Source organism: Trifolium pratense, linkage group LG6 (genome assembly GCF_020283565.1).
Source record: "Trifolium pratense cultivar HEN17-A07 linkage group LG6, ARS_RC_1.1, whole genome shotgun sequence".
NCBI classification, from domain to species: Eukaryota; Viridiplantae; Streptophyta; class Magnoliopsida; order Fabales; family Fabaceae; genus Trifolium; species Trifolium pratense.
This window is the reverse complement of record NC_060064.1, coordinates 671,973-694,358: the sequence shown is the minus strand read 5'-3', so window position 1 is coordinate 694,358 and position 22,386 is coordinate 671,973. Positions and strand designations below refer to the sequence as shown.

Below are 22,386 nucleotides of genomic sequence, written 5' to 3'. Positions count from 1 at the left end.
TTGTGTTCTAGAGAATGAAAAAACAAATTAAATATATTTTGACATCAAAATTTTAATGTCAATATTTTGATGTTTAGTGGAGAGATTGACACGTAAATAGATGTTTTTTTGGTGTATGAGTGGATATGACATAAATATCCTTATATGTGAATTTGATTCAAGTTTCTCCACTTATAGGATTGGGGATTGAAGATTTTACTATATGACATCCAATTCTCAAAATGGTTTTAAATAAAGTGGTAAACATGAAAAATTGTGTTCTTATAATTAATATGTTTTTACACCAATTATGTTTATCTTTTTTGACTTCATAACATAAGAGACTTAATCTTTTATAAAGAGTTAAAAAAAATTATTCATAACAATATTGTTTTTCTAAAATCTATGAATATAATTTTTTAAAGAATTGATTTTGTCATCTAAATTGAGATGAGAGAGATTGAGTGTTTAATTTGTGACCAATTCAAACGGCATAATAAGCACAAACCCCTTTGACGGGTCAAGAAAAGTGAAAGCTCTCATTGATAATGAATTATTGGACTTGTCTTCAGCAACAACGCGGAAGGATCAATCACTCTTTTCTTTTTCATTTTTGTTGTTCTTGAGAAAAATGTTACTATTTTTTTTTATAATAACACCAATGTTACAAAATTATTACCATATTGATACATATAGGTTTTTTTTTCATGTAATTTAATGATTAGTATTTTAATCTTTCAAAGTAAATAAGTGAAAAATTCTGGATTCAAATTCTAGCATTACATTACATATTATAATGTTTTTATCAATTAAACTATGCATATTGTGAGAGATTGATTTGAATTACTTTCATCACGACAGCACGAAACTTGAAAACCAACAACACATGATGTATTAGTGAACCATTGAGTGTCAACTCTGTTATTTTAATAAATGGTGTCAACCAAAAAAAATGTAGAAAAACATAAGGCTAAATTGCAGTTTTGGCCCCCCACGTTTCATAATTGTGCGATTTTGGCCCCCCATGTTTCATATGTGCGATTTTGGCCCTCCAGGTTTGCCCCCTTTTGCATTTCTTGGTCCCCGTCGACTATTTTGACCAAAAATTACATGGAATATTTTTGACACGTGTTTTAATTGTATTGGCCAACCAAAATTTATTATTATTATTTTTTTTAAAAAAAAATTAAGAAAGGTCACGTGACTTTTTTTTTGGGGGTTAATTATTATTTTTTTGACAAAATAGGTGCAAAAAATTGAACCAAGATCTCATCTTCTTCTCCATCAGTAAAACAATCTTTTTGATCAATTTCTTCAGGTTATATCACAGCTTTCCAAACAAAATTCGAAAAAGCCTTATGACTGCTCGCGAATTGGCTCATATCACTCATCGGCAGTGCGTTCTTCCGTTCACTTTGCGCATTATTAGTATATGTAAATATTACATTTAGTATCAATGAAGAGACTCATTTAGTATCAAAACCAAATCTTGTATTCTTTAAACAATTAAGACACGTGTCAAAAATATTCCATGTAGTAATTTTTGGTCAAAATAGTCAACGGGGACCAAGAAATGCAAAAGGGGGCAAACCTGGGAGGCCAAAATCGCACATGTGAAACGTGGGGGCCAAAATCGCACAATTATGAAACATGGGGGGCCAAAATCGCACAATTATGAAACGTGGGGGGCCAAAACTGCAATTTAGCCAAAACATAAACATATGACATTTTAATTGAGCTTGTTCAAATATTAAAATTCTGAAACTCAGTTTACATTATTCTATGGGATATAGATACTTCAATGATTCTGAAAAAGAAAAAAGATACTTCAACAGTTCAGTCATTCATTTAGGAACCGGAAGGCATAGAACTTCTAACAGTTTTCATGTAAAATCAGCAGAACAGTTATACTAAGTTTACAAAAATTTGTGTTTCTTATGTTAGACTAATCATGTAATAAATGAAGTTAGGTGAAATAATCACATCGTCAAAGAGTACATTTGATCACTTGCTACCCAAAATAAATGCTATATACAAGTGTATGTGTCAATTCATATTTTCTTTGCACCCACTTTACTGGGGGAAACAAAATAATTTGAACAGATAAAATTCGGTACACAAGGTAGCAGATAATACTGATGTGACCCTAGCACCTCCACGAAATGAACAACCTTCAAAAATGTTTTACTTGTGAATCACACATTCATTATTTACTTCCGATGCCTTCGCTTTTGATCAGCTCTTTGTCTCTTCTCATCATTCCAGTCATGGTCGTACAAACTGATAATAATCAATCAAGGACACAGCAGTACACCATTATTATCAATGGATATCTTCATCAAATCCAATGAAAACATGTATTTAAACTTGACTAACGCATCTACTACTGAAGGATTTTAAATTAACTCTGTTTTTGGTTAAATAAGTGAACGAATAGCATGCAATCTAGACACACATAGTATCATACAGAACCATTTAAGTAACTCATTTACCAAAGACCCCATTCACAGCTTTTTCCGATGCATGAAACAGAATAAAAGAAAAGGTACGTAAATAAGCACATAGAAACAATCTAGAAAGATGTGAACTTGTGAATGTTTACATGCATGCATATCAGCCTAGTATTTTGCAATTAAGGATACGGATCTGATTCACGGCGATTCAGCTTGCTGGCTACCTCTTTACCATGAATCCTAAGACTAGGTTCATCTATGTAACTGGCATGCTGGATCGTTGGCCCCTTTCTGTCTCTTCCATCATACGCTTGTGACATGCCAATACCGGGGAGAAGAGTAACTGGTGAGTACTCCCCAGGCTCTATAGTTGGTAGATGCTCCCTCATAAGTTTACGTCTCTTGGATGCAGCATTTAAATCCTCTTCTTTTAGAATGTTTGCTTTCTCTCTTTCCCTCTCTTCCATCTGCAGAGAAGAACAATAGCTGTATCATGTCTATTTTATTAGAACTTCAGAAGATGTTAATGAATGCTGAGAAGCAACACTGAAAAAACAAAAAATTGAGTGCTGAGAAGCACAACTATGCAAACCACAACATTTAGGGAAAACACAAAAAACAAACCTAAGTTCTACGACATTGCATACTTATGTCAAAGTATACTAAGTATAAATCAGAGATAATCACAATCAGGAAGCAACCTTAGCTCAACCTATGCTGAAATATTTCTCAGATTAGTTGCATTTTAACCTTGAAATAATTGTTGATGTTTTACATCGAGTAGTTCCTCATAGAAACCCATGCTAGGTAAATGCTTGCCGCTCTTTCGCTTGCAACCAAATTTAGTCACCGAAGACACTTACCACAAACTATTCATGTTAATAAATGTTTAATGAGTAGTATAAAGAAAAACCATACTGTATTTTGTTCTTTTAACTGCTAAGGAACAAAAAAAACTAGTTTATTGAATAGACAAAGGGACATACATATTCAGCCTCTAAAAAATCCATATATGACTACTGATGTTTTTAAGCACATATTCACTAGTAAAATGTTAACACTAATCCGTACGGCTATGCTACATGTATAATACTCGGTTCAAGTCCTTTCGCCATAATGTACATATCCACAGTAACACATCCACTGAATTGAGAGAATTAGTATGCACTCTTAGAATTTGGGTTTAAAATATACAATATTGGTTCATACCTTCATTTCTTCATGCTTCTGATCTCGAAAATCATCTTTTCTACGTTTGGGATCATCCTGCAAAATCAGAGTCTCTTCAGACCGTCTCAGTTCTTCATACCTTGGAGAAAGTCTTTGAGAATGCCTTGTAGCTCCATACCTCCTATCAGCATCTTCATCACGCCTACCAGCCCCAACAGATTGAAGAACCATATTAGGATGTAAATGGGGTGGTGGAGGCAAGTTTTGTCCATGGAAGCGGCCCTCAGTGTGATATTTTTCTATTGATGCATCATTGTATCGTAACTTATTTCTATCATCCTTAGCCTTGTCAGGGAGTCTATTGAAACTTTTCTCACGAGCCCTCTCCTGCATCCTCTCAACCGATCGTTCTCTTCCATATCTTTCTATCGACACGTCTCTAGGTTTTTCTACAATAAAGTCATCATCACCAAGAGACTTGTCCAGATGGTCCAATCTTTCCCTGTGTTGCCTTTCATATCTTTCATTGCCTTTTTCTTTTGGCCTTTCAAATGTATTATCACATGCTCTGTACAGACCAAGTTCATCAAGTCCCACTTTGTCATCGGCAAATCGAGGATCCATCAGCTTCTCTCTTTCAGAGAATCGAACTTCACCCTCGAAATTTCTTAGATCTACATCCCCTTTCCGCCGTTTACCTAGTCTGTCTAGTTCATCAACAGAACCAACTCGCTTCCGAATTTTATCACTAGATTTCGAGGTAGCTGAAGAAGAGACGTTTGTTCCAGTGTGTCTTCCATCTGGAGCATGGGTCTGAAGATCCTTGTGACTGCTCGAGGAACCAGAAGTTCTAGTAACAGTTTTTCCAGATCTACCATCTTCTTTCAAAGGATCTTGTTTTGATGGCTTCAAAAATGAACCAGTAGCCACTGAATGTTTCACAGGGGCTCTTGACTGAAAACAGGAGAACTAAATCATTATGGATAAACATAAATGGAGTAAAATGGAAAACAGGACAGACAAGAATTTTAGCAGTGGGAGAATCAATACTCCAAAGCCAAGTATGCACTAGAAATAGCGCCACCCTTGTCAGGAAGGTGTCCACCAATATGAATGAAAAAACAATTACAAAAAAAAAAAAAAAAAGTTTTAGCAATGCGCACAGCTGCACCAAGGGAATAGGTTTTTGTAAATAGATTTACTATTGAAATTGGGCTTTTGTGTTACTCCATATAAGGAAGCATACTATATAATGGTTTGAAACAATTAGATTTAGAAATTCCTTGAGATGTTTTACCACATTCTTGTGAAAACACAAACTTGGCTCTAAGATATACATTTATTAGTTTTTAATGATTAGTGTGAACTCTAAATTTTACAGAAGTTTTTCAACTCTTCTCCTATCAATAACGGCTAGTAGTAGAACTTCCTCCTCCAGATCACATGTATTCTCCCGGTTTCTTTCCCTCTACTAAAGCATTAAGCTGAGGCAATTAGCAGCTAGTCAACAATGTGACAAGTGACGCAAAATGGATTGCTGACAAGCCCATCATACAAATGGAAAATGCTAACTACACAATATAACAGAGATAATTAAATGCTACCTCAGCATTTCTTGTAACGTGTTCATCCGGTGCCCTACTTATGGATTCTTCCACTTGCGTAGGGTTTTCTGCAGATCTTAATGCCCCATATTGTCCAGCAAGTAAGGGCAGAGAATCTGATTTTATCGTTGTAATGATTTCAGTTCTTTCTGACTTGCCATCTGCAGTTTTTGTTTGTACTGTCTGGTCTTTGACTGTGTTTCCAGAGTCCAGATGTTTCCCACTGGCAGATTCAGTTTGAGAATCATGAAGACCTATCCCACTTTGTACTGCTGCAGAATTTCCCGCTGCAGATTTAGTCATAGATGGTGCAAGCTTCACGTCAAGATAACCCATACCAAATTCTTCAACCGTAACCCAAGAAGGCTGCATATTGGATGAGATTAGTGTGCTAAAACAGACAACAAATAAGCTTGTAATAAGATAACATCATACCTTCCTAGCAGCCAGTGCTGCTGCTACACCAGTTGCCAACACCTTAAGATCCTCTCTTTCATCACTTTTAATCTTAGCTACCTACGTGGAAGATGAAATATTTTAAAAAATAATGCATCAGTGTTCAAAATAAAAGTTTAATATAGGGATAACTTACCTGCCTTTCAAGGTTCATCCCACTCCTCCGCAATACGGGGAAAATACTGGAAATTTTAGTCAACATTATAAGAGCATTTCTAATCTCCATGTACTCGCTAGATTCCAGACAGCGAATTAGTGACCCTGTGATTTTTGAACTCCATTTGCTGTGTAACTATCAGCAATAAATAGAGAAATATGAAAATGGTCTGTATACAGCATTATCTTATGTAACGTCGGAAAGAAACAAGGTAAACCCCCCCCCCCCCCCAAGGAAACAATTACGAGCAGCCGTAAACTAGTAAACAGATGAACTTGCCTTAATGAACTGCCCATATGTAACTAGCTGTCTTTTAGGTTCTTTATAATACACAGCAAATCCCGGCATGTTTCCACACTCGCGTTCATAAATAGATTCGTCACTCTGGACATAATTAAAGGTAGAAACAGAAAGATGAACATAAACATTAGAAAAATTGAACCAGCCCTGAAAAGCTATAAAAAAATTGTCCAAATAAAACTCTAACAAATAATAATAATAATTAGTTACCTTCCAACGGTAAGCAATCTTCAAAGTCTCATAGAGAAACCTGCCAAGCCTACCAACTTCATATTCAGTGCAGCAGCATATCATTGGTTGAAGGGTTTTACAAATAAGAACATCTATATGGTTGACTGTGTTAAAAAAGGGTGTTCCAAGGGAATGGAGTGTGTGTACAAACATAGCACAATAAACAGCATCTGACATACTGAAAGTACAGCGTGAAAATATACAACGCTGAAGAAACTCCATGTTACTCTTCGAGATATCAGGACATGAACTTAACCATTTGCCTTTTTCTTGAGAAAGCCGTCTGCGGACAGATGCGACATTTTCTTCGTGCTTATGCAGTTCACTAATAAGACGTTCAAGGGATTCTTGAATTCTTTCCTTTTCTTTCTTCCTCTTGGTGATTGCTGAGCTTGAATTGTCAGAAAGCTCCTCCAAAGATTTAAGTTTATCATGCAGCTTGGTTATTTCTGACTCATAACGTTTTTTCGGAACGTACAGATCATATAATGTGAGACCCCAAAATGTTGCATAAAGATCAGGAGACAGGCTATTCCATGCTTTTGAAGGCAACATGGTTTTAACAGTATCAAGAAGATATGACCAACTGCAAACAGAAATACAATACAATTGTAAATACTAATCCATAAAATAGCAGAAATAAACTATTGAAATATGTAAATTCTGTGTGTCAAACTCAGACCACACACAATTTACTTATAATGAAGGTACAATAAATACATTGAATGCCTAAGAAGTTGTAGAGACTATGAATGTTAACAGCTAATCTAGGAAGTTGTACAGTTAAAGAATATCTACATATATTCTTAATTTTAACATAAACTATGAATATCTTACCGTACATCTGATACAGATAAGAAAGTAACATTTTAAAGCTCGAGTTTTTCAGCTGGAATGGAATCTAAATCCATCTCAACATATTGGTTTTAACAGTTTAACGTTGAAGAATAGCAGGAAAGTTTTAACAAAATACATGGAACAATTAGAATTATAACCTAATAGGATTTTTGTTGGAGCCAATATCTAGAACCATACTATCAGAATAATCTGCAGGGTCAGACTCAAATTTCGTAGATGGATCACTTGCAATATTTTTATCATCCAAGGGCCAGCAAACATCGGGAGTCCTCTTAGACTTGAAAAGTCTCATAACAGGGCGATATATCAAGAAAGCAACCTGACCAGAAAAAAAGGAATTAAATACAGGTTCAAGTAAAGAATGGCATGCCATAAATACTCCAACTCAAGGGAAAACCAAAACAGAAATAGAGATCCATGCAGTAATGAAGTTTATGAGAAACAGAGAAAAAAGGGAAAACCTCAGGGTCCAAGTGATAAAGATGGATCAGGTCATCAAGTGAGGGAATAAGAATAGCATAATTTGATCGTGGTGTGACTGCACTGCCTAGAAAATCCACATATTGAAGAAGAGTTCCATGGCATCTATCAAATTGTTCACTGACCATTTTAATGTAGGGTGCATCTGCATTGACAAGAACCCTGCAAAAACATAAAATTTCAGAATAAAACTTTGATCATCAGCTCTAACATTTACAAGTTTAAGAGCTTACAGAGAACGATGTTGAGCAAGAAGAAGCAAGAGGGGGATTGCCAGCTTCGGTTCATCTTTAGGAAGTAATGAATCTGTAAGCCTGCTAGTTGACTTTATCATTGCCTGCATAGATTATTAGATATCTAGTGACTTACATAGTCAATCACCAACTCACACGATAAAATATTAAACTAGGTATAACTTAAAGCATGAAAAACTTAGTCACAGTTAGTTCACATTCGCCCATTGTTCAGGAAGTTCACCTTTAAGCTCAATCAGTTATGCAACAAAAAAAATGATGCTCATTGTATGTCTTCACTAAATTTTCCAAGACCATATGCAAACATGTGTTTATTAACCAGTTCAATAGTACAAAACAAAACAATTGTGCCAGTGTAAATTAAAAGAGTGAACCATCACACCAACATAACTGTCTCCCTTTCACCTAGAGCAAAATTTCAATATGTTGAAAGCACTATTTCACCAATCTCCTGCTTTCCAAAACCTTTAAAATTTACTTTTTTTACCTTATTATTTCGAGTCGTCCCAAAAGAAGTTGCTTGATATTTAAGAGTCTCGCTCCCTGCCATAGCATCCAGCTGTTCCTCAGTCAAGTTCTCTGTGTACTGAACATTTGCCATTTGTTGGATAAGCTCCTAAAAAACCAGCAATAATGTTTAATCATGACCAGTATTTGGAATTTCATTATCCATGTCTCACACAAGTATATTATTAATTGAAAAATCAACAAAGAAGAAGAACCTGCAGTAGAACAAGCTCAATTCCTTGTCCCCTTTTTAACTGGTTCACAAGATACTGGAAAAGGCCCCGCAATTCCATTGATGGGTACTTTTTACATCTATTATAAAAAGAAAACTTGAACTCATTAAAACAATCATAGAATATCATGCTCTTGAAACAACATACACAGACGTCATACACAATTATGAACAAAAACAGGCAATGATGGAGACAAGATCAATGAAGTCAAACTATACAGCTGAATCTTACAGCCGGCAAGAAATTGCAAGCACGGTTTTGTCAACTAGAAACATGTTTAGCGGAGACCCTCATAACTTGGATAGTAATAATAATAATAATATTAATTGCCACACATCCCAAGAACTCTGCCCAAAGAATATGAAGAAATTGCTAAATCTAATTATAGAGATCAACAACATAACCAATGGCACATTCTGTCAAGAAATGCTGCATACTAGGTCCTACATTCGCTCATAAAACTTGAGGGTCAATGATATCGACCAAATTATTGTATTTGTTTTGCATGCTATTTATCAAATTTCTTTTTCATGCATGTTACTCATTGTTTCCATAATTATTTCTTATTGACTGACTGACTGCTTCTTGAATTCATTTATTCACTTATAATTAATATTTGCCAGTCATTTAATCCCAATCTCTTTCATTTCACAGTCAACTACATTTGTCTGAGTACATATTTTCTCTTTAATAATTCAAATAAGCATACATCATATTTGCTAAAAACTGAGATTCTTTTTCTTATTTTACATCATGTTTACTAAATCATGAAAGATAGATCATACATTTCCTTCAATTTCCTATTTTACATACACAACCTTATGCCATAACTTTATTGAGCAGAATTTCTTTCCAAAACGTGTATTTTTAGAGTCATGTGTATATTGAAAGTAGCTATTTAATAATATAACTAAAGCCCTCTAAAGAAGAACCAAATCATTAAACATAAACTTCAATTCACAAGTCAGGGGAATTTAGAAAGCTAATACAGAATATAACCACACTCTAACTCTATTTTATATTATTAAGCACTGAATATTATATAAATCAACACAATGCTTTAGAGAAAAAGAGGACAAGAGAGAAGAAAATCAAACCAAACTGTTCCAGGGAATTCAATCCCCGCCCCTCCAAAGCCCAGGGAATTCAATCCCCATCCCTCCAAAGCAAAAACATTTTTTTAGTGGAATAATGCCCCCCAAAGTTGTTCAGGATTTACAAGTATGCTCCGCAAAGTAGCAAACATAATGCAGCAGCAAGCATATCATTCTTCATTTTCGAAATATATATACCCCCACAAGACCATTTATTACAAAAACTTGTTATGCTATCCATTCATCAGAAGAAGGGGAACTCAAGCTCAATGTGCTATACAGACAATGCAATCACAAATTGTCCTGTTGTAGTGTAATATCATAGGTCAACCAAGTAAACAACTGATGATTAAGTCAAAAGAAATCTGTAGTTTCTGAGTTCCTCGTTTGAAGAAAGAAAATACTATCTAACAGCACAATTCCTTCATTATGTCTTGTGGTCTTTCATATTTGCAGAAAAACAGCTTCAGAAAGAGTTTAAGGTTTCTTTCATATCTTGTGGTCTCCGTTAGCATCACAAGGTGAAAGCAATAACTAATGCAGTATTCCACTAACAAGAATGTCACTACCAACTTAAGTTTCATCAGATGGATCCAAACCTACAAATCATCAGCTCCACACCAAGGACAAAGCATCCATTTCCGACAGTTGGGTTTCCGCAATGACTAATCAACATATAGCAATAACCCAAATAAACAGTCTAGGCTCTTCCCTTTCTACAAGGCCAACCACAAAACCATATATTCAAAAAACTTGTTATGCTATTCATCCATTCATTAGAAGAAGGGAAACTCAATCTCAATGTGCTATACAGACAACACAATCACAAATTGTCCTGTTGTAGTGAACTATCGTAGGTCAACCAAGTAAACTACTGATGATTAAGTCAAATGAAATCTGTACTTTCTGAGCTCCTCGTATTTCAAGAAAGAACTATCTAACAGCAGATACCCTCCATTATGTCCATTTGTATGATAAACAGTTTCAGAAAGAGTAAATGATTTATTTCATATCTCGCGGTCTCCATTAGCATCACAAGGTGAAAGCAATAACTAATGGAGTATTCCACCAACAAGAATGCCACTACCAACTTAAGTCTCATTCGATGGATACAAACCTACAAATCATCAGCTCCACCACCAAGGACAAAGCATCCATGTCCAACAGTTGGGTTTCCACAATGACTAATCAACATATAGCAATAGCCCAAGTTAAACAGTACAGACTCTTCCCTCTCTACAAGGCCAACAGCTTAGGAATTTGATCCACAAATTTTTAAACCCATGACAAATTAAGCAAAGACAAAATGTTTAACACATGGTATAAGGATCTGTCTCCCTCCTCAAAGTAAGTACCCCATAATAGCCAATAAACTGTCATTTCGTTATAGACATTATATATGACCAAAAATACCGAGAACCACGAGTATCGCCCATATAATAAAAATCATTGTTCACATTAAAATCACTCCATTCTTTTATCTCCTTGATTACATGACTTCCAACCTAGATCATTGAGAATCACAGATATCATGCAGACAACACAGATGATAATCCAACTGATATTATTGCACTTCGCAAGCACTCATTATTTTATCTCCATTAACTAATTGTATCTGGTAACAGTACTGAACTTCCGAGCTACCAAAGAGACTTTACTATCCAACTTACCGAATAACTTCATTTAAATCTGATATTTTTCCATCTATTGTGGTAGAGTCCTATTGCATTGCAGCTGACAAGTCACTTGTATATCTTAAGTGGCACATTAACTTTATGAATTGTCGTTATGAAATTACAAGGACAATGGTCTAATGGAAGTTTGAACTCTGCAAGGATAACAAAGAAATGCCCACCCCTATTGACCATTAAATATGTGCTCCAAAATATCTGTCACCGAATAACAGTAACTGCACATCATACAGCTGTCTGTGCATGCCCACCAACTGGCAAGCAAAGTGATTTCAATTGATCTGAATTGCCAGTCATGGATACAAGATACTGATATGCCTAGTAATCCTGCATTTGCTAAGGTTGAACCGCAACCTGGAATTTGATTGATGCAAGGCATTCCGGATTTATCTAAATTCTATAGGGTGCCATACATGTACAAAAATGACAGGGAATGTTAATATCAATAATACACGTGACATAATTCCAAAATAATGAGAGTTTGCAAGAAATAGCTATAAAAGTCAAATATAACCCAAACAACACATAAAAGACAAGGTGTTCCCATTATGCTTTAATCACAGAAGAAACCCCAATAAGATTCAGTAACATATCCTGATAATATGATTATAAAAAAAATCCTGATAATAAATTTCAAAAGGATCATAGTTGCTTCCTATATAACCTAACCAAATGCACATGATAACTTGTCAAGAAACTAAATATAATAGAACTGCGAAGGAAACAACTATACATACAAGTGGCCCCAAAATGAAGCTAGAGATTGAAGCCAGTCTGACAAATTAAGCCCGTCATCCTTCAACTTATCACGTCCACCAAGTGCCAATCGCTCAATCACAATGTATTCCAATATATCATATTCAAGCTATTAGAACAAAAAAGTAAGGCTCCAAATCAAAAACAATCTACCAATATTAAAAACAACTTCCAAAAGCAGAACATGATTAATGTATAAAAGAAACAACATATGGAAAAGTACCACAACATATATGAAAAGAAAAATGGCTGAACTTAAAACTAATTGGAAGGCTACCTAGGGCACACGTCTCTTACTGCTTATTATGAGCTCATGCGTTATGATATCACCAGTGGATGCAGTGAAAAAGATAGTAAAAGGAAAATACAAAAAAAAAATACAAACCTGAGTCAAATACTTAAAAGCATCCACTACAGGTGTAATCATGTGTCTGTATGCCTCAATCTGCATATCACACAATATGAAAAAATCAACATAACAGAGTGCACAACATCGTGTGTGTGTGTGTGTGTGTATATATATATATATATATATATATATATATATATATATATATATATATATAGGCCAGAGCCCTTCAGCCTTTGCAGAATACAAGCTCTAGTAAATCAGCACCTGGTGAACAATTGTTCGAAGGACAGTCATAGGGTTGGCATGAGCTAATTTTGCGACCATCCGACCCAGCTGCTTCAAATTTTCCTTTGCCAACCGTTTTAAAATACGTCTAGTGTCCAACTGTATAAAAATAAAGAAAATAGAATAAAGATAACAAAGAATCAGGCTTGCGACATTGAGCACAGATGGTCCACACATATAGATTGTCAAACCTTGGCAGTTTGTCTAGCAGCCAACAGCATAGGATAGCGATCATCGTCTTTTTCCCATTCACCGTATAAATGATATCGTGCCTAGGTAAGTAACACTCATCGATCAATCTTGTAGATAACAGATAACAATATATGAGGAAAAAGGATAAACAACAAATGCAAAGGAAAACCTCATAAGGAAGAAGACTCATTATTTCCCAAATTTCCTGGCCAACAGCTGGATTAGCAGGAACCAACTGTAGAGAAGGTAGTAGACAAGCTCCTAAAGCATCCTCCACCCTTAGCCTTGCTTCCTTCAAATGTAGGTGAGGATTTCCAATAACATGAAATTGAGGATTCAAGACACCGTCACCATGACTTACAAGCTCAAGAGCAGAAAGGTAATAACCTCTCAACACCCTACAAACCTACACATGTTTGAGGGAGAATTAGGCAGAAAGGGAAATTATAATCAGCATAAAATACACCAAGGAGACAAGTTATCAGAATATTAAAACAACTTAATGCACCTTCTGTAACAACATAGTATCTCGGTAGAGAAAAGGTCCAGTACAAGCAAGCATCTGAAAAATTTCCTTCGGAAGATCTATGAAAGAATTGTGTCCTGAAGGGCTATCTACATCCATAGCATTGGTGCTGCCTCCAGTGGACGATCCAGGGTTTTGAAGATGTGCTTGGCGAATAACATTATACGGTGAAGAAATTGACTTCTCAATAAGCCTGTATGAAGATCTCAGTTTTATTTAAAGCTATTGATAAAAACAACCATTCAAACAAATTGTTGACCGTAACGAAGCTCGACTAATTAGCCCAAAAATATACTGTTAAATGCATGCAAATGCTACAAACATACAGGGAAAGCTTCTCACAGTCTATTTCAAAATATTTTGGAAGGAAAGATTGGACTTCGAGAAAAAAAGGGTAGTATAAAAAAAACCTGATATTTCAAAATTATATTAGATGTTTAATAGCAGATACAAAGTTGGACTTCGAGAAGGCTTGCTAAAATAAGGTGATTAGTTTGTGCGCCAGTCATGATCCAAATTGGGTCGTGGCAAAGTTAGTGTTAGAGATTGATTTTTGTGTGGGTTCTTATGTCCTTTATTTCATACTGCTTTCAGTACAGTCTAAGAAAAACCTAGTTTTTGTTTTTGGAGGATATCTTATAGCCCACCCTCTTTTTTTTCATATATTACTACAAGCTCTACTCACTATAAGTAGACATCCGCATCAAAATTGACATGTCTATCCCCCCCCAACAAACACATCATAAATACATTCAACAGACATGCATGTCCAAAACGCACCCAAATATAAGTTTTCAAAGCTGGTGTCAGCATGACAGAGAGAAATTATACACAAGCCTTACCTAAACAAACTATCACATATTTGGATATGTTCCACCGGATTGAGTGGTGAGAGACGTTCAAATAGTACATGTGCATGATACCTGTTAAAACAAAAGGAAACCAACCCATGAATATATACATATATGCATCAGAGGGAGTTCTACAAACACTGAAATACATTTTTCAAAAAGAATAATTGTGTTAACCATAAATCAATTTAGTGGGACTGGAAAGAACCAAATCTTAAGGAAAAAATTATAAACTTTAAGATCCACGTTATATCTCAAAAACATGGTTATCGAATTGAGATTCAAAGTATGGATTGGAAGACTTATTTTCTGAATTCTTAATATAATCTTTGTTAAGAATTCTAACATAGAGGATCAATTAAAATATGGTATTTCTAAGTAAAAACAAGTGACTTAGCAAAAATATAAGTTGATATATCATATATGAACCTCAAAAGAATTCCAGATTCAAGTCAAAAATCAAATGAGAAAAAAAAAAGGTGGCTGCTATACAAAGTTGACAAAATTCAGGTTGGGATTCATTAGAACGAAACAGGATTCAAGTTGGGATTAGTATTGTTAAATATTGGTTATAGCTGGCTATTGCATAGTGTAATTTTAACAAATCGCTATTGTTCTGCGATATGCTATTTAGTACAAAATATTGTGAAATAGCGGTTAAAGCACTGTTGTGTAGCGGAATTTGAGCAAACTGCGACCCACAATAGACAACACTAGTTGGGATCCATGTCCAAAATAAATACACACAGGAACTTGTATTGATTGGGTTCAATTATGTATCAAACTAAGATACGACTCACAAGTATCGTACGATACTGAAAACCATGCTCAATAACATACACAATGCTGATCAAACCATCACATGTATTAACATTAGCGCAAATGAAATTCAAGGCAAATGTCTCTACAAACAGCAAAAACAATTTTCCAGTGTCATCATTGTTGAGTAATTAACATTCAGTATATAAAAAGAGATAAGTATATTCATTATTTTGTGACATAGTATCCAAAGCAGTTTAAACTGACACGGAAGGTTATGCATTTTATTGAAGCATCACAAAAATATAGCATGCAAAAGATAAAAATTAACAGCTTGTAATAATAACTGTCTTTGTAACCACATGCTACAAGTAGATTTACAAATCAGCATACCAGTCATCCACAGAAAGAAAGCCAGTAAGCAAGCCCAATGTTTGACTGTTTTGAAGCTCGGATTTCCGCTCGCCAATTGCATCGGTTTCCATGGCTATAGCAGCAAAGAGATCAATAGTGACATCCCCCATTTTCTCATCATCCATTAGATCTTTTCCAGTAGCAGCAAGGTTTATTTTTCCAATTTTATTAGCCTGTAATTAAGATTGTTAATCTGCTTGATACCAGTCAAGAACCAAAATAAAATATGAAAACAATGTAGGAATAAACCATGAATTAGTCTCTGCAGTTGCGCGGAGAGGATACCCGGTTTACACCCAAAACAAAACCATGAATATGTTAATATTACGCAAAATTAACACCAACACTAATAGGTCAAATAGATTGAAATTGAAAATTAAGAACTGGAAGTTCACATATTCCAGTGAAATACGCAACCCAGATTGTTTAATTGAGTTGATGCAGCATTCAGAAACAGGTCACCAACAGACCAAGGAAAGATTAATAATGCAAGGCATTAATGAGCCCACATACATGACTGACCTCACATAGGCCATAAACAAGGAACCACCAAAGCCAGCACCATGGCTAAGAAAGTCATAAAACTTCCAAATGTCTGTGACTGTATAAAATCAGGAACTTACACCCATATATTAATTTGAATACCATGCTAACCAATGAGTATCGAAGGGAAATATGAACCAACAAAAACGGTGCTCTAGTTCTGAAACACAGGAAGGGATTGGACTGTTTTCTTGCAATTTCAAGATCTTTTGGCTCTTAATCTCTCCATTTTCTCTCTTTGGCAAAATCTCTGATTCTTTTTTTCATTTTAACAACCAAGTATTATCCCACACAGTGTTTGTGAAGATTTTGTTTTATTCCAAACCAAAACAATAAGAATAAAAAATAAAAAACTGCAAGAGCGTGAATACCTCATCGAGGCGCTTGGAAGAGAAAGTGCTATAATGCTCAAATGCTTCTTCATCCTTGGGGGAGGTAAATGAGTATATCTGTAATCAAAATGGTAGTTAAAAAAAGTATATCACAAATTGCACAAAGCACCTTCAGTCTACATGTCAGTTTCATTAACTCAAGAACATACGTATGAATTAGTTAGTTTTTGGCATGATTATTATGGTGCACTGATTCCTCTATACATCATCAATTTCTCTTAGGATGTTTATGAACAACTCACACAACAAGGGATTAATATTTAGAGGCACAAATGGTGTGTGTAAATCCCTTCCAATGCAACCACCACTTTGTATGACCATAGAGCAAAAAATTGATTTGGTACTGAATAATTGTTCAGAGTTACTACTTGTAGTATTAAATAAGACCTGCTAAATGTGATTCTTGAGCAGCACAATGAGCACAACATCTTACATGCTATCAAGATCAACAAAATCTTGCTTCACCAGCAAGGCTGCAAGTCTATAGAGCCCATATGGTACAGGATTACTGACTTCCATGCGCTGATAATATTGAAATTTAAATCCAAGAATCTGTTGAAGCATGAGACTGCATAGAAGAGAAAAATTATTAAAAAATTATATTTTAAATTAAAAATTAGAATGACCTAGGCTTCCATTTTTATCTACCTTAGGAAAAATAGGAATCAGCTCTGTAAACATGTCGTTATCTGGCTGAAGTTCAAAACACTCAAGCACCTGATAAGAAACATCTGTCAGTAGCCAGTTACAACAACAAATGATAATGAAGATAGGAATCTGAGTTTATTGGGGAAAAGACACTTGAAGAGATCCAACTTACAATATCAAAAACACGGTTTTGGATCCAAATCAAAATGACCAATCAATGACTGCAGAAGTAAGCTAAGCCAGAAAGTATGATCATTATTATTATAAAACAAAAACAGAAAATCATGGAATAGTCATAATACTTCAAATCGCTATGACCTTAATAATGCCAATTGTTGATGCAGATCCTTTTAGAGTCGGGTGCTTCAGAGTCCCGACAAAGTAGAGTGGACCTGTACAATGAACCTAAATTTAAATAGCATACAAAAGAATCTTATCTGGAAAGATTAAAGATTGACATTATGTTGTATTCAATCATGCAATATGTAAGAATTAGAATGCCAAAAAGAACCATATTTTGTTGATTACAAAATCCCAATTAAATTTTAAGGATATGTTCCAATGTAATGTCTACTAACCATGTCGCGAGGACTACCTAAATCTACAAAAGAGTTTCATAACAAAACACCCAAAAGAGAAAACAAGCATTACAATTAAGTCCCTACACATAGAACCATAACTTCACTTCGTGTCCTTAAAGCTCTTGTTATTTCCACACTAGTGCAACTTCACCTGACCAAGGGACAACAATAGATGGACCCATCCTAATGCTTGATTAATTGGATGCCATCCTGTCATTTAAACAACAAAAGTAAGCATTCTCGTTTATTTCCTAAGAAACCACCTTATATTTCTCCTCCTTGAGTTTCTAATATTTATATGTGTCTTCCATGCATGATCTCTCTCTCTCTCTCTCTCTCTCTCTCTCTCTCTCTCTCTCTCTCTCTCTCTCTCTCTCTCTCCTCTCTCTCTCTCTCTCTCTCTCTCTCTCTCTCTCTCCTCTCTCTCTCTCTCTCTCTCTCTCTCTCTCTCTCTCTCCTCTCTCTCTCTCTCTCTCCTCTCTCTCTCACTCTCTCTCTCTCTCTCTCTCTCTCTCTCTCTCTCTCTCTCTCTCTCCTCTCTCTCTCTCTCTCTCTCTCTCTCTCTCTCTCTCTCTCTCTCTCTCTCTCTCTCTCTCTCTCTCTCTCTCTCTCTCTCTCTCTCTCTCTCTCTCTCTCTCTCTCTCCTCTCTCTCTCTCTCTCTCTCTCCTCTCTCCTCTCTCTCCTCTCTCTCTCTCTCTCTCTCTCTCTCTCTCCCTCTCTCTCTCCTCTCTCTCTCTCTCTCTCTCTCTCTCTCTCTCTCTCTCTCTCTCTCTCTCTCTCTCTCTCTCTCTCTCTCTCTCTCTCTCTCTCTCTCTAAGTTGTGATAAATTATCTACTCTTTCAGCCAAAGGTAATTGTCTTGGATATTCTTGAGTTTGTAAAGGTTATTTGCATGTTCCGTATCTTGATCTACAAGTCTCTACTCTCTCAGTTTCTTCAAAAGTATTGGGAAATATTCAACACGCAACTCTCTGCCATATACTCAAGCTATTTTGAAACTGATAGAAGGACACCATTTTAAAAAAATAGGTTTGATTTTGGTTCAGAATTGTCAAACATGTGTATTTCAGGCCAAGTAAAACCTGAAATCAATTAACTACAGTGGTAGAAGAGCAACGTTTAGCCCCATAAATTAAATAATGTTGATAGTAACCTACAATATTGTTTTACTTTTCTTAGGATCTAAAAAAACTTCTTAATTAATGGAACTCAAAAAAGTAAGATATAATTTCTCGTATATGCACTGTGTTCAGTCAAAATGTGCAAACTGCCGACATGTAATAATAATTCATAGGAAATATCCAAAAAAGCAAAGAAGTCAAGAGAACGGAAATACGGATTATACCAGTTTGGCATAGCCCTCACTCTCTTCTCTGAGAAGGTTGAATTTGGTTTGTTTGATAAAGAAGTCGTGTATTAACTCTGACCTGAAGTCAACAGCACAAATGAATCAAACACAAACAATAATAAAATTCCAATCAGCAGCCATAGTGCAGAGTGAAGAATCTAAATTCTGAATATTTGATTCTGAAAAGTTGACTCTGAATACAAGAGGATAGGCCGGTGTAGCTTACCCAATAGGATTCAGTTAGTTACGCTTTGCAACCAACTTGTACCACAGAAACGAACTTTGTTATTTACTAACAGTCAATGCTAACTAACGATTAACTGACTATTGCTGTAGACACTATTAAGTACTTGTATATTCAACACAAGCAACAAAGACCGAGTATGAATGAAATTTAAGATCAATAATGATGTGTGGGGCATAGAACTGCAACTTTGCAAGATCCTTGTCTTATAGTTGTTTCCATCACATAAACAAACAAAAAACCGAATATGAATAAAGCTCAAGATCAATAATGGTGTGTGTGACATATAATTGTAACTTTGTAAGATCCTTGTCTTATAATTTTTTCCATCACATAAGCATCAAAGACCAAGTATGAATAAAGCTTAAGATCGATAGTGATGTGTGTGACATATAATTGTAAGTTCGTTGTCTTATAGTTTGTTCTATTGCATGTGTGTGTCTACACAGGGTATAAGGGGATTTCTTATGGTGGGGATTAGCAAGTGGCAAACCCCACTTTTTCCCCAGGACAAAAAACTCAATTTACTTCCTCTTAAAAACAAACCTGTGAGTAATTTAGAGTAAGAGGGAAACATAAGGAAATAGGAAAAATCAAAGTGGGAAAAAAAGAAGCAGAGCTCCCCTTTACATTGTGGCACTTTATAGAAATTAAGTGCTCACCTCTTTTCCCTTCAACTCCCTGAGCCTTAATTTTGATAAATTCAGTCTCCCCCCAAAAATTCTTCCTGCAAATGCATAACATACCAATAAAATTTTATAAATGCAAGAAACTTACTAATGCAATAAAAGCTCAAGCCTTCGTAAAAAATGCTCAACAAACTAACTAAGGTCTAGAACAAATGATGAACTATAATGTTAATAATTTGAAAATGAAAGAGACCAAAAAGGCAGACCTCGCAACGTTCTTGAAGTAACCTAACTGGAACCAATTCAGATTCCACAAGCCATCTTGCCTAAAAAATTAAAACTTTTAAGCAAAAAATAAATTGTAGAAAAATTCCGATGGATGAAAACCATTAATTGTATACAAAAGATGAAGATCTACACATAAATATTTGTATTGAATAGAACACACAAGATCAAATACTGACCAGTTTAATGAGACGAGAACGAAACTCTCCTGACAATGTAAGCTGTAACCAAGGAGATGAGCAAGTAAATAGATTTGCTGGACTTGATACAAACAATATATAGTTATAAAATCTTAAACACTTAAAGTTGCAAAACAATTCAATATCCCATTGTGTGGTTATATTCTTGTTAGATATGTATGTATGTGTTCTGATGTTTAAGAATGTGGAAACTTTACATAAATCAACAATCAAATGATATTTCAATAATTATTAAACTAAATTTGTAAATAAAATAAAAAATAAAAACTCTACCAAGCTATGACAAGCAATAATTATCACCGGTCCTTTTTTATGTTTATTTTTATATGTAGACGAAGTTTTTATGCTATTTTATAAGTTCACACTAGTGAAAATTGTATTTTTATAAGCTAGTTTATCATAAACTAGCTTGACAAACTTATAATAATACATAAAAATTGCATAAGCTCAAAAATAAGCTAATCAAAACGGGTCCTTGGTAGTTGAGTTACGCCTAACGGATTAGGACAATTCAAAACCAAATAAGAACATAAAAAATAAGGATTGACAAACATATCAAAGTGACTTCAATCCATATTCATACATGATCATTCCCAAATTAAAGCTATAACAATGAAATTAAGTAGTAAGAGCAGAAAAACGAGTTTTTCAAGAATTTCACAAAGAAAAGCACCAGTAACTCACATCTTGTGCCATTTGGCTCACTATATCTGCAAAATTTGATGCTAGTTTTTCAGCCGAAGCGTTATCGGAGAATGTGACAGAATCTAATGCTACTTTACACATGGGAAACGGCAATTCACCCCGAACCTAACAAAAATCATGACAATGGATTAATCACCCGAATTGCAAATTTGTAATGGAAACACCGAAATTAATGATTAATTTGGAGCGAAAGTGGAGAGAAGGAACGCACGCACCATAGTCCAAGAGAGTTCGTAGAGGAAGCGAAGCAATGGAACAGGTTGGGAGAGCTTGAAAGAATGGTTGGCAGTTCTCCATTCGTGAATAAATTCCTCTGTTACGTATATACACTGCACCGGTGGCACAGACATTTTGTTTTTTTCTGATCACAAACCCTAGAAGAATGCGTCAGAAAATTTCAGGTATGGTGGTGAATCGGAGAAGAAAGGTGTGATTACCGTTAACAAAACAGGGGAAGAACGGAAATAGGCTTAGGTTTAAATCGCATGTAAATAAGGGTTTACCTTACCTTACCGGCTCATTCTACCTTACCATATAAAAGTAAATTTTTTTTTTTTTTTTTTATATTAAAACCTAAGAATTAGATTTATTTTTTTTGTTTGTTAAAATAACAAAATTGATCAATCATGGACCACCTGTAAATATGGTCCAATTCCAAATTAGAATTTGTTATACCCGCTAATATTTTGCCTCAAACTCATTATATTGAATAGGCAAATAAATTTCTTCACATATACTCATTGTAAACACTTTCGACGATCATTTATCTACCTCCATTGTTCAAAATATCATATAGCATTCTCATAATTGTATTATTAAAATTAATAATGTGATAGTAGCTCGCTTGGTAATTCATGGAGAACGGACTTTGGAGGCTTAACACGAAAATCCTTTAGAATAAATGGTTTCTTTCTCTTGACATTGTGGGATAACTAATTCACTAGGTAATTTATTGTCAATTTTGCATTTCATTGCAAATCGACCATGAACTTTAATTTTAGGAGATTACAATCACTTTCGTCCTCATGTCTCTGTCAAAATGAAGATTCGTAAGTTGATGCGCCTCCCCTGGTCCATTGCTCTTACTCTCATATAAGTCGAGTATGACTATGACGACCTCATTGAAAATATAATTTGTTTTTCCTACTAATTATTGACAATAACAAATCTAACATTAGAAACGATATTATATTTGAAAATAATTCTGG

General features: G+C 35.0%; 1 protein-coding gene and 1 pseudogene across 1 annotated transcript; both read right to left on the bottom strand.

Moving 5' to 3' along the window:
• Nucleotides 1-1,963: 1,963 nt before the first annotated feature.
• On the bottom strand, nucleotides 1,964-17,563 carry LOC123889584 (THO complex subunit 2-like). Its single transcript, XM_045938983.1, has 26 exons — nucleotides 17,504-17,563; nucleotides 17,358-17,406; nucleotides 17,186-17,254; nucleotides 16,971-17,105; nucleotides 16,517-16,594; nucleotides 15,582-15,775; nucleotides 14,421-14,501; nucleotides 13,561-13,771; nucleotides 13,222-13,458; nucleotides 13,052-13,132; nucleotides 12,840-12,959; nucleotides 12,609-12,668; nucleotides 12,205-12,332; nucleotides 8,665-8,761; nucleotides 8,430-8,558; nucleotides 7,922-8,025; nucleotides 7,670-7,850; nucleotides 7,346-7,527; nucleotides 6,330-6,936; nucleotides 6,099-6,203; nucleotides 5,799-5,954; nucleotides 5,642-5,722; nucleotides 5,207-5,572; nucleotides 3,642-4,556; nucleotides 2,622-2,899; nucleotides 1,964-2,259 (listed from the first exon to the last, which is right to left on the bottom strand). Exons 6-26 carry the CDS (start codon nucleotides 15,725-15,727, stop codon nucleotides 2,190-2,192), a joined length of 4,335 nt encoding a protein of 1,444 aa, XP_045794939.1. The 5' UTR covers nucleotides 15,728-15,775; nucleotides 16,517-16,594; nucleotides 16,971-17,105; nucleotides 17,186-17,254; nucleotides 17,358-17,406; nucleotides 17,504-17,563; the 3' UTR covers nucleotides 1,964-2,189.
• A 1,528-nt stretch (nucleotides 17,564-19,091) lies between these two features.
• Nucleotides 19,092-21,668, bottom strand: LOC123889587 (annotated as a pseudogene).
• Between the last annotated feature and the right edge of the window lie 718 nt (nucleotides 21,669-22,386).

Coding starts and splice junctions, on each gene's coding strand:
- LOC123889584 (XM_045938983.1), bottom strand. CDS start 15,727: ATGGATGATGAGAAAATGGGGGATGTCACTATTGATCTCTTTGCTGCT. Junction 13,772..14,420: donor ATATGTGATAGTTTGTTTAG/GTAAGGCTTGTG, acceptor ATCTTCATACAG/GCTTATTGAGAAGTCAATTT. Junction 8,559..8,664: donor TTGAGCTTGTTCTACTGCAG/GTTCTTCTTCTT, acceptor CTGGTTTTTTAG/GAGCTTATCCAACAAATGGC.